The sequence below is a fragment of the Sitophilus oryzae genome, unplaced genomic scaffold (assembly GCF_002938485.1).
Source record: "Sitophilus oryzae breed Bouriz unplaced genomic scaffold, Soryzae_2.0 scaffold_1278_pilon_pilon, whole genome shotgun sequence".
Lineage (NCBI taxonomy): Eukaryota > Metazoa > Arthropoda > Insecta > Coleoptera > Curculionidae > Sitophilus > Sitophilus oryzae.
In genome coordinates, this window is record NW_022145924.1 from 35,708 (window position 1) to 49,904 (window position 14,197).

The 14,197-nt window shown below is 31.4% G+C and overlaps 1 protein-coding gene across 2 annotated transcripts; it reads left to right on the forward strand.

The window, feature by feature from the left end:
* Positions 1 to 451: 451 nt before the first annotated feature.
* Positions 452 to 13,540, forward strand: LOC115874413 (aminopeptidase N; the record flags this gene model as incomplete). 2 transcript variants are annotated; one of them, XM_030889576.1, is given in 11 exon segments in its annotated part: positions 452 to 676; positions 4,560 to 4,715; positions 4,773 to 4,885; positions 5,038 to 5,245; positions 5,410 to 5,560; positions 5,683 to 5,891; positions 7,296 to 7,479; positions 9,863 to 10,064; positions 10,940 to 11,217; positions 12,442 to 12,641; positions 13,226 to 13,540. In XM_030889576.1, coding segments are annotated over 11 exon segments (2,201 nt in total), but the record flags the coding sequence as incomplete, so codon positions are not given.
* Positions 13,541 to 14,197: the final 657 nt, after the last annotated feature.

Sequence of the window (14,197 nt, forward strand, 5' to 3'; positions counted from 1 at the left end):
TTCCACGTTTTGTTTATCATTTCGGGAAAATCAACCAAACTCTCACGACCGGTTTCTGGGCCTTTACCCTTCTTCAGGTGAGCTCTATTTATATTACGTAAATTGCAAGAAAACTGTTTTCTCTTTTGAGATGCACCTGGCTATATGGGAAAAAAGTCGAAAATTGTAATTTTTGGTATTTTTTACCTTTTTTTTTTTTTTTGGAAAAGTAGTAAACCCGGTCATAAAATTTTTAAAAATTACAGTGTATATAGGAAATTAATCGATTTTTTTAGAAAATTATAAAAATATTATTTTTTTTTTTTTTTTTTTTTTTTTTTTTTTTTTTTATAGTTAAAAATGATTAAAATATGATAAAAAAACAATTTTGATCACATTGTGGTTTATCAATTCCGTATAATTTTTTTAACGTCGTTAACTTAAGAGTAACTGAAATTGTGGTGTTTTGTAGAGCAAGAGAAGATGATGATAAAAGAAGCTATAAAGTTCAAATGTTGGGAACCCGTTGGAAGCAAGTGGAAAAACAGTCCATGATAAACATCGAACTGGACACCACCATGAACACTGGAGCAGTTTTAGAGATATATCTTGAATTTGAAGGACAACTCTTCAATGACACCACAGAGGGCTTGTTCAGGAGTACCTATATTGATCCAACAACTAAAGAGAAGAAATGGTAAAGTAAACAATCAGAGAGCAATGTCTTTTTGAAAAAAATAGCTATTTACAACCACATAATCTCATTTTACATTAACATTACTGTCTTATTAAGATTTAATATTTTGGAAGTATCTATTATCAACCCCCACTTTCCTCCATGTTCTCACATTCTGTTCTTTAAGTCGTCTATATACGTACCCAAATGTAAAATGCTTCACATTATGTAAAACCGATTTTTTTACATTTGTCTGTAATTACAGTGTTGTTCACCACATACGGACACGACTATTGTAGCTAATGCGCAAATGCAATTTGCCAGTTTGCACCCAAACAGCACATCAAATCACATTTACGATGTGTTTAAATTATTAGATGTAGACACAAAGTGACACAATTCCCCCGAAATCAATATGCTACGTTTACACATGTAGTTCAACACGTATGCAAAAAGGTTAAACGTCCGCCTCACAATGTAGCCACAGTATAGGATTTACGTATACACAAAGTTAGGGATACACAGTGTGCCGTAGGATACACAGTGCTTGTGTATTACGTTTAAACTCTGTTTACACATTTCAGTTGTGACTACCGCGTGTACGTATGTATTTTGCTTCATATATACATCTTCTGCTAGATAAAACTACTCTTAATAACGAATTAAGAAATAATACAAGTTTTGATGGCTAAAATTTCTTAGTTCTTTTTAGAAATATTATCAATGGATATCAATTAATGGGGGTATTAGAACGAAATTAGGAAGGCAAAACTTTGTATTTTCCAAAGTATCTCGATGGTAAGTTCAAGAGAAGTAGCCTTAAATTGTTCCATTTTTGTTTTGTATTAAAATGTACCATTTTCTTCCATAAAATGGATTATGTGGTTAAAAATAAAATTCTAATTTAACAATTAAAAAAAAAAAAAAAAAAAAAAAAAAAAAAAAAAAAAAATACATAAATTATTTATACACTGCAGAAACCAGAATTAAGAAAAACACTGCTAAAAAGAACAGATTTATATTCAAAATGTATTAAAAATATAAGGTAAGACCTAGTATAACAACATACTAAATGGTAAACACTGGTATATCACCACGATTTTAGATCACCACGATCGTTTAGTCATTTTTTCTCTTCTTTCCCCTCCAAGCAGTTGGTTTGTTAACATACTCATTCATCGAGATTTACAATCTCAGATTGACAATCTCACCCTTAAATTTTATATGAAACTGATTAATGAATATTAAACATACCTGTATATTGATCCATCAATAACTTACCGAATATCAGTGTAGAAGTTCTTTGAAGTGTTAATCTTTCTTTCTTTGTCCATTTTAGATTTTATTATTTCCAAATTGTAAAAAAATATATATTGCCAGAGCTAACCTCTTATCATACGAGAATATTTGGAGTTTTCATTCATTGGAGTCAAAATTTGGTAAATTGGGTAACGAATAAGAAGAGTCTTGCTATAATATAAGTAATACTCTTAGGAAGGTGTAACAAGGTAATTAAAAACCTTGTGCTTACTTTAAAATTCTTTTAAACTACACACAAACAGAACATTTATATAGAGCTTCCGAATGATAAAACAATAATGGCTGCTAACGCATACCACTCCTAGAAAGGAGAGAGAACACATAAGTTACACTTGGTCGGTGTATCTACGCTGAGGGCTATCCGCGCGTGCACACACCTTCATTTCATGGTAGAATGTAGACACAACAGTACACTATTACAAAGTGTTTATATTAGAAATTATATTATGTGTATTACTGATTACATTTTTACAAGGTGTATACTATAGGCACAACTATGATGATACGAAGTATCACACATATATATGACATATACATTGTATGTCTCATATACCGACGTTAAATTTCATCATTTTAATAATTATTTGTTACGTTACAAAAAACTCTTAGAATCTTTAGTGCAAAGTGTACAACATAGTAACCCTGTATCACAGCGTGTGTGAGCGAGAGTGAGAAGAGCGTGCGTGTATCTCATATGTATATGTTAGAACTAGATAAACACTTAGGTTCACTTTAACATATGTTGTTTCTCATGTGTCTCCCTCGTAGAAAACGTAATTTCTTTTGGACGTGCTATATGGGCCAAGTTTTGGGTTCTTTTGAGGATCTATTAGAGCTTACAGATCTAAAAATATTTTTCAAGATACAGAGTGTCCCAAAAAATAAAAAATATTCAAAGTTGTATTTTTTTAAATAGAACACCTTGGTATATTATTACATTTTAGTTTCTACGATTAAAATAAGGCAAATTTGATTTTTATCACACTTAAACGTTATCGTTTTTTAATATTTGGTTTGTCAAAATAAGAGTAATAATTTCAATGCTTTATTTCTCTAGGCGTATTAAGTTTTTAAAACCACATTTTGTACTGAAGTATTTCTGTTTACCATATTTTGTGTGGCAAGAATAAAAATTATATTTTTTTTTTTTAGTTTTTCTTATACAGAGTGTCTAAAAATTTATTTTAAATAATTACTAGCTTTAAACGGCAATAACTTGTTTATTTTAAATGGAACGCCCTGTATATTTTATGACAATCAGATGCACAATTTAATTGTCTATCAAATTGTATTACACCATTTTTTACCTATCTCGTCAAGTTTTCGTAGAAAATACATTTTCTTGTAATTTAGAACTTATTTATCAATATACCCATGGACTATTGACATTTTAAATTATTTTTAAAGTTGTAATTCTTAAAGAGTACAGGTACTAATATTGTCGATATAATTTGTTTATTTCGTTAAAAAAATAAAAAAAAAAACTGTTAAATATTTGTTAAAGAGGACCAATTAATATGATTCCAGTATTCAAAATACATTAATTTACTGTTTGCGTTGATTAATTATTTTGTTTATATTAATAATTGCTCCAAATACTAAAAGACTGAATTCTGTATGTGTATTAGACAGTGTGGTCAAAAGTAACACCTTAAAAATTTAATTTAATTTTTTGAAGAATGTTTATTTATAACAACAGAGACGTTCATTTTCATAATTTATTATTATATTGATTTCTGATTCAAATCCACATTTATTTAGAATAATTTATCAACAAACACAATTAAATATGTAGGTAATTAATTAATATTTCTGCGGATAATGGTGGTATATTTAATTAATGGTATACTCATTTATAAACATTTAAATACTTTTCTTTTTGTAAAGAAATGGGTTAGTAATATTATCGTTTTTAGCACCTGTACATTTTGTACATTTGTTGCCTTAAAAACAATCCAAAATGTCAATATTCCATGGGTATATTGATAAATGTAGGTGTAAATTAAAAAAAATGCATTTTTTACGAAAACTTGAAGGGATAGGTAAAAAATGGTAAAATACAATTTAATAGACAATTAAATTGTGCATCTGATTCTCCTAAAATATACAGGGTGTTCCACTTAAATTAAACAAGTTATTGCCGTTTAAATCTAGTAATTATTTAAAATAAATTTTTAGATACCCTGTATAAGGCAGTATAATTTTTATTATTGCAACACAAAATTTAGTAAATAGAAATACTTCAGTACAATATTTGGTTTAAAAACTTAAATAAGCCTAGAGAAATGAAGCATTAAAATTATTACTGTATTTTGACAAAAATTCAAATATTTGAAAAAAGGTAAGGTTTAAGTGTGATAAACCTTAATCATATTAATAATATAATATACGGGGTGTTCCATTTAAAAAAATAAAATTTGATATTTTTTATTTATCTGGGACACTCTGTATCTTGTAAAAATATTTTTAAATTGTAGCTCTAATAGTCCTTCAACGAACCCAAAACTTACAATATGTAAAAATCTAATCGTTTAGCTACAATACTTCGTGTCGTATGTGGTGAACAATCCTGTATTATTTTTAGGTACTATGCTACATTTTTGAGACCCAATATGGCTAGAAACGTATTTCCTTGCTTTGACGAACCAGGATACAAAGTGCCATTCCAACTGACACTGATACGCCCTAATACCATGAGGGCGATTTTTAATACGCCTGTAGAATCAACTGGTGATACGAGGTAATATGAAAATATATTTTTTTTTGTATTTCATTAATTTTTTTCTTCTAAAACTAGCAAGTATTGGGTAGCGGACAAATTCCAGAGAACACCTCCAATGGCTACATTTTCGTTTGCTTTTGTTGTATCAGAACTGAGTCACATCACTTTGAATGTCAGCGATAGCGAAGGTAACCTAGCGCATTCGCCATATTTTAGAACAATAATTAAATCTTGTTATCGAGAATAAATTATTATATCTACTCTTTGTTATTATATTAAAAAATAAATAGAACATAATTTTACCTCTAAAATAACTGGATGTAACAATTTTGTTTAATAGTTTATTTTCCAGACATAAAAATGAGAGTTTGGGCAAGGCCGGACTTCATCGAAGCCTTAAGTAACGTCACCACGAAGGTTTCCAAGTCAGTTAAGTTCCTGGAAGACTTCTGGGGGTCCCCGTATCCTCTTCCAGAGTTGAATATCTTCGCTTTGCCCAATTATCAAGCTACCAAACCAGCAGACAGTTGGGGAGTCCTGTTGTTTAAGTAAATAATATATTTTTACTATGTTTTAACAAGTTTAGAGTAAGTCTGTAGATACATATTTATGACACGATTAAGTTAATAACTGTATATTCTTTGCATAAATTGATAAATTTTTAGTTTTTTTAGAATGTAAATTTAAAAATCTTTTTTACATTTGATTTAAGAGAAAGTGAGCTAAGCAGCAAAGGATCCTGGCATTTGACTCAGGAACTGGTATATCAATGGCTTGGAGCACTGGCCACCCCATTCTGGTGGAGTGATGCCCATATCAATAATGCTTTGGTCAGATACATCACAGCCTTTACCACATTAAAGGTATTTTTGAAGGTCTTAATCTCTATTTAGCTTTGTTCAGTCCATCGTTGGACATAAACCTCTTCTACTCTTCTCTCTCTGTCACTGAGGTCTGTCTAAAGGAAAAAAAATATTAATTTTAGATTGGTGAAAACGAAACATTTAATAACTGGCCCACTACCATGCTGTATTCTATTTACTATGAATTCAGTAAAAGATATCCACATGGAAAAAACACTGCAATTAAACAAGATTCTTCTTCGGCTAAGACAGAATTGGTGTTTAGAATGTTAAATTATACATTAGGAGAGAGTACATTCAGGCATGGAATGCAAAGGTTTATGGCTGATAGGTAACTAACTATAATTGTAACGTTGTGTTCAAGTGTAAAATCTTGAAATAATCGAATTACCAAATAATAGAGCTCAAATAATTCTAGTAAAGATGTATGAAATAAGTCATTTAAATTATCGGTTGATTATACAAAAAGGGAAAGATGTAGAAACAAAATATTTTATGGATATATGTGGGAAGGAAATATGCATAATTTAAAATTATTTTCAAATGTACAGGATGTGTCAGAACTAAGATCCATACCAAAGTGTTATATTTTTTCTTATGGAACACCTGGTGTTTTATTTTATTTTTGTATTCTTGGGCATAAAATAAGGCATTTATTATAAGGGTTTAATATGTTTAAATGTTTTAGTTTTTGAGATATTTAAAGATATTTAAATTTGCATGTTATAATAAAATAGTTTGTCAACACCCTGTACATTACTTTTCAAGGTTAATTCTTGTGCTAACTTTGAAGCCAGAAAAATAAACTTTACTAAAAATTGTTATTGCTTCCTTAAATGTATACAGGGGTATCAAAAATTGCTGGTCTATTTTAAATATTTATTTTACATAAAAACTTCGTTATTTCAAATGCAACACTATGTATTTTTTTTAAATAATTCGAAGCAGATTTAAATCTCTTTCAAACTATATTAGGGTTTTCTATACCTAACTGGGTCAGATTTTGAATAAAAAGCGATTTTTCAATAAAATGGCAATCAAGATTGCTGGTGTCACCATGGCAATTTGCTAGTGACAGTTAGTAGCTATTTTCGATTTTCAAAATTTATATCAGTTTAATTTTATGTGATTTACCTACAATAGTTTAATAAGTAGGTATGTATTTATTATTTTATCAAGGAAAATAAGGAAGTAGTTCTTGATTTTTACATTACGATGACTTGTAGATATATTGGATTTTCTATAAAAGAACCAATTAAGGCAAATTAATTTTCTTCTTCACTTTCAACGACAGGTTTCTACCTAGCAGGTTTGTCATGTACCTCACTATCAGCTCTACGAAATAGGAAAAGTTGTTTTTCAAAGGAACGCTTGTCAAGAAAAATTGATATTTGGATGTCTTTGGGCATAAACCCTTCAGGGCAACAAGAATTTTCCTCACAAAATAAAATCACTAGTAACATATCCATTCCTTCCACCAGCAGATTCTGCTTCATTTTTCTTGATAAAATAATAAATATTTACTTATTAATCTTATTGTAGGTAAATTAAATAAAAATAACCTGTTATAAATTTAAATAAAGTCCATAAACTAATGTCGATTTTAAAATATTTTGAAAATTTCATATATACCCATAAAATATTTTGTTTCTTCATGTTTCCGTTTTCGTATAATCAACCGAGGCGAATGAGGTGCGCCACCCTGTATAGACATGTATCGTCTTTTGTTATACAGACAATTTAAAACATTCTTCGGTGATGATATCTGGCTATCCCTAACCGAACAAGCACGATTTGACAAAACTTTACCAGAACCCATCACCATCAACGAAATAGCGGGCTCATGGATCACAAAGGACCGTCTCCCAGTTGTCACAGTAACCAGGAACTACAGTAACAAAACAGCACATATTCACCAGGTACTGATACCCCAATAGCAATAAAGAATATGATATTAAGTATAATAAATATAATTTACAATGTATCACTATTAAATTCCAATGTCATATCCTTTCTGTGACTTTACCCTTTAGATGGTATCGTTAAGTTGCTGGATTCCTTATTACTTACGTTTCTAGTAGCTAAAGACACTCACAGACACTCAATTTTATCATACAGACCGCCTGTGTAAACATGATTTGTCCAGGTAGATCGGCAGGTGTGTGGGCACTTTCAGGAGACTGCAGACTGTCGGCCAGACCCTGCTTGAATAAAAAATGCGCAAACTCAGAAGCCTGAACATGTGTGTGCTTGTTGAGTTTATTTTAGTTCGGTCCATAGACAAAACTCAGTCTATTATTAACTTGAAAGAAAATATCGAACTCTAATAAACCGATTTTATGTCAGTTTAATAAAAACTTGAATTATAAAAAAACTTGTCATGTTCATTGAAAATAAAAAGTATACAGTACATTATATAGAGTGACAGGAATATCTTTTTCTGTATTGCACAAGCAAGCGGAATTCAAAACAGAACTATATTTAGGGAAACCATTTTATTGTAAGAAATTAGATAAAACTATTAGTAGGTGCGTCACTCTGTTCATTGTAGACAAAACTGTGCTATAAAACTGCGTCTGTATGCGAAAGGCAGTAGTACAGGTTAAAGTGCGCAAACTGGCCTGCACAGTTAGCCGGTGCTAAAGAACTAAGCGTCTATGGTGTGTCTAATAGCTAATAAAGTGAGTATTTGCTCAAATTCTTTTTTTTTACTTCAATTTATAGACTTTTATAACTTTTATTTTTTTTATAACATACAAGTTACTTGAGAAAATTAGCATTATACATTTTCCAGCGTGAGTTACCCAAGTAGCATTTTCACGACTTGCGACCATATGTTTACTAAACACAACGTTGGATTAGTTACAAAAAATAGTTAGCTCCCTACCTTGGGTATTAAAATAAATTTAAACGTTTTTATAACGTTGTGCCGACGTTGGACTAGTACTACAGCAAAGTAGAAGCTTCTGCGACGTCGAATAAACGTTGTCTTGTAACCTTTTTTGCTTAAGTGATCTTTAGGTGATTCGGACAACGTAGTTACAACGTTGGACAATATAGAGTTTTCCGACTTCAGTTTCAGGACCTATTCCAACGTTATGCAAACGTCGTCTGTTTTACTAATTCCAACGTTCCTTAGATTTCCTTATTCGTACGTTGGTAGGACGTCGAGTCACTACCTTTTTGCAACTGTATTGAACCATAACCTTAATTTTAAATTTTCACTTCATTGTTCTGTTCAGTCAGACCGTTCAGTGCTGTTTTTGTTTTTATAAAAAAACTTAATTAAAATGGGACATAAGAAAGGTACATATAAAACTAAATTTAAATATACATCGACATATATTACCGATAGATTATCCACTCCCTCGTTTATTTATATTATAGAGGGCGGCACAAGCTAGACTCTAGGATGACTAAATATACTACCTGTTAAGGCCGAACTGCGACTTTATTAGTCCAGTATGCGACTACTCGAACTACTCCTTCTTAATCTCCAAAACAATAAAGTGAAAGCCGCCATGTTGTTAAATAAGAAAATATTTCGTTCCTAAAATAGCAATTCCTGCTTTTTGAATACATTAACTTGAAATATTTGACCCTAAAAACACGCGGAAACAATTTTTCGACTGCGAATAAATTATTCTCATTTTACTAAAAAAAAAAAAATTCAAGAAAATTTTTAAACTTCTTTAATTTTAAGGCCCATTAGTATTTTTCAAAGTAGAAACAATACATTTATCAATAAAGTTGTTTTGCGTTTAACTTTTTTGCCTTGTGTAACGAGTTACAGAGTCGGTTAAAGTGTTTCAATAATTATGATCTTCAAACATCCTCCACACTTAAATACTTTTGTTTTGTTTTCCTTCACTGCCATCTGACATATATGTTCTCTAACTAAATCATAAAAAATAATATTTTACTATAATTATCCCAATTTAGGATAAAACGCGACTTAGACGCCATATTAGTTTTGTATTTCTGTGAATTAGGATTTTAAACAACGTTGCAGTTTGAACTAAATTAGGCTTCTAGCCAACGTCGGTATCCAACGTCGTTTCGACCCAAAAATTATTCTCCAAACTAGTGTAGACTAGGGTTGGCACGAGGTTGTGCCGACGTTGCGCCCCGACGTTTGGTCGCGTGACACAACGTTGTCCCGACGTCCAAATGCTGCTTGGGTATTTGTAAGATAACACACTAGTACCATAAATAACTATTATTATTATTAAATAAGAAAACAACAAACAAATAAACAAATATGATTTCCTGAATTTTCTAACAATATTGGTTAATTTTCAGAGGGTCTATTTAAGAGAAAGGCCTCACGATGTGCCTGACCAAGAAAAGTTCTTGTGGTGGATTCCTGTGGTCATTATCAGACAGGATAAAATGAATTTCTTGAACACCACTCCCCTGATTTGGATGATGCGGGAAAGAGAAATAGAGTTGAAGAATATGCCATCTAATAATCAATTTATCATAATCAATCCAGAAGAGATAGGTAATTAGTTATATAGAGTCTTTTCATTTTCTCAAAATGGTTGCTCATGATCAAAATTAAATGTTATGAATGAAAATCAATATATTATTCATTCTAAATTGTTTATTAGTGACCCATTTCCTATTCAGCCATTATCAGACACCTTTATCAAAAACTGCGTTCGTTTGACTAAATGCTGCTTATATCGTATGATCGAAAAAAAAACGGCGTCAGATGGCTGGGGAGTGACAATCGTTGATAATTTTGGCGAGGTTAATCTTTAGACGTCACTTACTAAAAATTCACATAAGACTCGTCAAAAATTAACGCTAATTATAGAGAGAGTAAAAAAGAATATAATATTCCCAGACACAATCTATTTCTAAAAATTACTATTTTTTCTCAAATTTTAAACTACATAATTTAAAACTCATCCTTACTCAATATAAAATAAATTACAACCTTCTTAAGGATAACTGGCCGTAAATAGCAGTAAATAATAAAGAAAAACACGGGCCCAGCAAATTATGTCTAGGGCTTGATCTCGCCAAAATTAACGAATGTCATTCCCAGCCGTCTTTGACGCCGTTTTTTTTTCGATCATATAGTATATTAAGTGTATATGGGTTGAATTATTCATCTTCCTTAATCTCTATATACAAATGTATGATCGAAAAAAAAACGGCGTCCAGTTGCCTTCGAAATGAAGATCGATGATATTTTCATGATATAATTTATACATAAAAAAAGAAAGCAAACGTTTATTTATGCCGTTTTTTTTACTGTATGGTACCTAGCATACCCAAATACTTTTTTGCATTTATTCCAAGTTAGGGAATCACCCTCTATAATATGATTTTGATCATGTAAATTGTTATTCTTATTTTATCACGCAGGTCCATTCCCTGTAAACTATGACGTAGATAACTGGAACATGTTAGCTAGATATCTTCAAACCGAGAACAGAACCAAAATTCCAGTCTATACCAGGGCCAAGCTACTTCACGATGCTTGGAATTTGGCTTACGCAGGCGACCTCAGCTTCGCTACTGCGCTGAATATGACGCTGTTTTTGAAGAACGAAAGAGAATATCTCGCTTGGGATCCAGTGTTCACACTTATCGACCACATAGGGAAACATATTGACAGTTCAGCAGTACATAAAAAATTCCAGGTAATTCTGAAAAATTGCAAATAAATGATTTTTTTGGCTACAATTTATTAACAATGAATAAAACTTATTCATTTACACTAAATGTCAATTACATTTTAAGATACTATACAGGGTGGTGCGAACTGTATTCCGGAAACGCCGGTAGCATATTCTGGAGATAAAACTAAGTAAAAAAGTTCGTATAAATGTATGTCCTAAAATGCTTAGTTTCGGAGATACAGGGTGCAGAAGTTTTATTTTTATTTCTATTTTTTCCAAATAATTTCTGAAGTAACGTCAATATTTGGATGGAAATTAGGGTCTGAGAGTTTTTTGACATGAGAAATTTGATTATGATGTCAATATGACTCCTGTTTGTAGGATCGCCACCTACATGTGTTTTGACTGTTATGAAGAGTAATAACTTTTCGTCCGTACCTGTATAAAACTACTGAATAAAAAAATATATTTTTTCGTGATTTGTAACGTAAAAAATGTCTCTTGGTAAAAATCGCTGTGAGCAACAGTTCTCAAGATATTTAGAACAGAAATAGTCAATACATGAAATTATTGACAAAAAATTAACATATGTTGAGTAGATAAATTTTTTATATTTTTAAATTAATCATTTTTTTTAAATTAATCATTTATTTTTTAAATTAATCATTTATTATTTTTTTCAAAACAGTTTCTGTAGAACTTTTGGCACAAAAACATTTCAAATTTATGATTTTACTCTAACAGCTCGAGAACCATTTACTCGTAGCGATCTTTACCAAGAGACCTTATTTACGTAAAAATCGTCGTAAATTTATATTTTTTTACTCAGTAGTTTTATATAAGTACGGACGAAAAGTTATTACTCTTCAAACCAGTAAAAAATATGTAGGTGGCGCCCTCTACAAAGTAGGAGTCATATTGACATCAAAATCAACTTTCTCATGGCAAGAAAACTCCCAAACACCAATTTTCATCCAAATATTGACGTTACTTTAAAAATTATTTGGAAAAAATCGAAATAAAAATGAAACTCCTCCGAAAAGTTTCAGGAATACAGTTCGGATCACTCTGTATATATTAAGTATATTATGTAGACGCTATAAGGATGCAAATAGATTTCTGCAAAAATTCGAATAAGAATTTGATTGTCCATTCTCAAAGCAGTTCCTATTTATTTATCTGAACTTGAATTGATTTTTCAATGTGCTATTTTATTCTATTCTTCTATTTATTAATAATTTTTAGACTTATGTACGTCTGCTTCTTACACCTCTCTACGAAGAACTGGGAAATGAAGCTCAAGAAGGCGAATCCGAGGGCAGGGCTCATCTGAGAAGCTCATCCAAAGTATTCTTGTGTCAAGCCGGATACAAACCTTGCATCGAGGAAGCCCAGAATGCTTTCAAAAAATGGATGGAAAGTGACAACCCTGATGAAGGCAACCCGTAAGTAAACAAAACAGGTATCTTATGCCGGGTCCAGACCAAGCGGACAAAACAACGACAAGACAGAAACATTCATGTTTTACAACAAAATTGCGACAAATCCAATACACTTCTGCGACATTTCTGTCTCATTTTTGCTTTGTTTCAAAATTCGGGGACTTTTCAATGTCCTGTCTCGAGTCGGTAAAGATCAAAGTGTCTATGTTTTGTTCGTATATTTTACGACAAATTGTCGGCGCAGTGTGGATGGCGTGTGCTGCCAACAGTAGGAGACCAGTGAAATCACACATGGTTATTAATAAAACTCATTTGCAACCACTAAACTTTTGACTTTGTTGTACTTTTGTCCTTGCGGTGTGGACAATTTGTCTCAAGTTTGTCTTGTCAGAATTCGCCATTTTTTGTCGCAGGTTTGTCTTGTTTCTGTCTCAAAATCGTGTTTACTTTTTATCGCCTTGGTCTGGACCCGGCATTACACTCATCAGCAGCCTGAGATGGCGCACTGATTCACTATATCAATATTTTAGCATTGTATAAAGAAAATATTTATTTTCAAAGTTAAAATTATGTTTCTTCTTTTTCAGAGTCGCAAATCAATATATTTGTCCAGTTTTCAAATGGGGTACCAATGAAGAATGGGAATTTGGATTACAAAGAATTATCCGATTCCCTCAAGGCAGGAAGCCCAGTGAAAGAACTTACTTGCTCAAAACTCTGGCAGGATGTCCTAACGATTCTTGGAAGATAGAGCGATTGCTCAATATTACTGTCTTGGAACAGAACGGAAACTTCACTGATAACGACATCTATTTGATCTTCAGTATGCTGACAGGAGGTGCGAATGGATACACCACCTTGTTCAACTTCCTTAGGAAGAATTGGGATACCATTAAATCCAGGTCAGAATGATTGAACTTTTATTTGTTTTCTTTAGTATACAGGCTTCCAGTTCTAGAGAACTACAATATCTATATCCAGAGATTTTTTTTGCATATCATTTGTTTCACAACGAGATCTATGATTAAACATATTTTCAAATATGCGGGTACATCCGAAATTACCGGAAGTTGACAGCAACCTTTTTTATTTTAAATGTGTACCCCCCATTTTTTATTACACATTTAAATTATTTTAAAATTTTATAAATTTTATTATAAAAACACTCAAAAAATATTAAAAATTTTTGAGAAAAAAACAGCCTGTCAAGAAAATTTAGCCAAACGTCAAATTTAGTGATAACTACAGCCACTATGACATAAAGAGAAGACATGTGGTTATCTCTTTCAAAAATTGAATTTTCAATGTCGAAATAATATTGGCCGTAGCTGCCATAGAATTGAAATAATATTGCCCAAGCCAATGTTCTAATAGATGATATACACCTTATGGAGAGCGTACAAAAATATAAATTATCTATGCAGTTGGTTGACCGAAAACATGGATCAATCAGCAGAAATAAAAGGTCGAATAGAAATAACCAGAGCATCCTGTGTAAAACTCAAAAAATATCTCTTCAGTGGAGACATCAACTTAAAGTTAGATAAGAATTGCTAAGG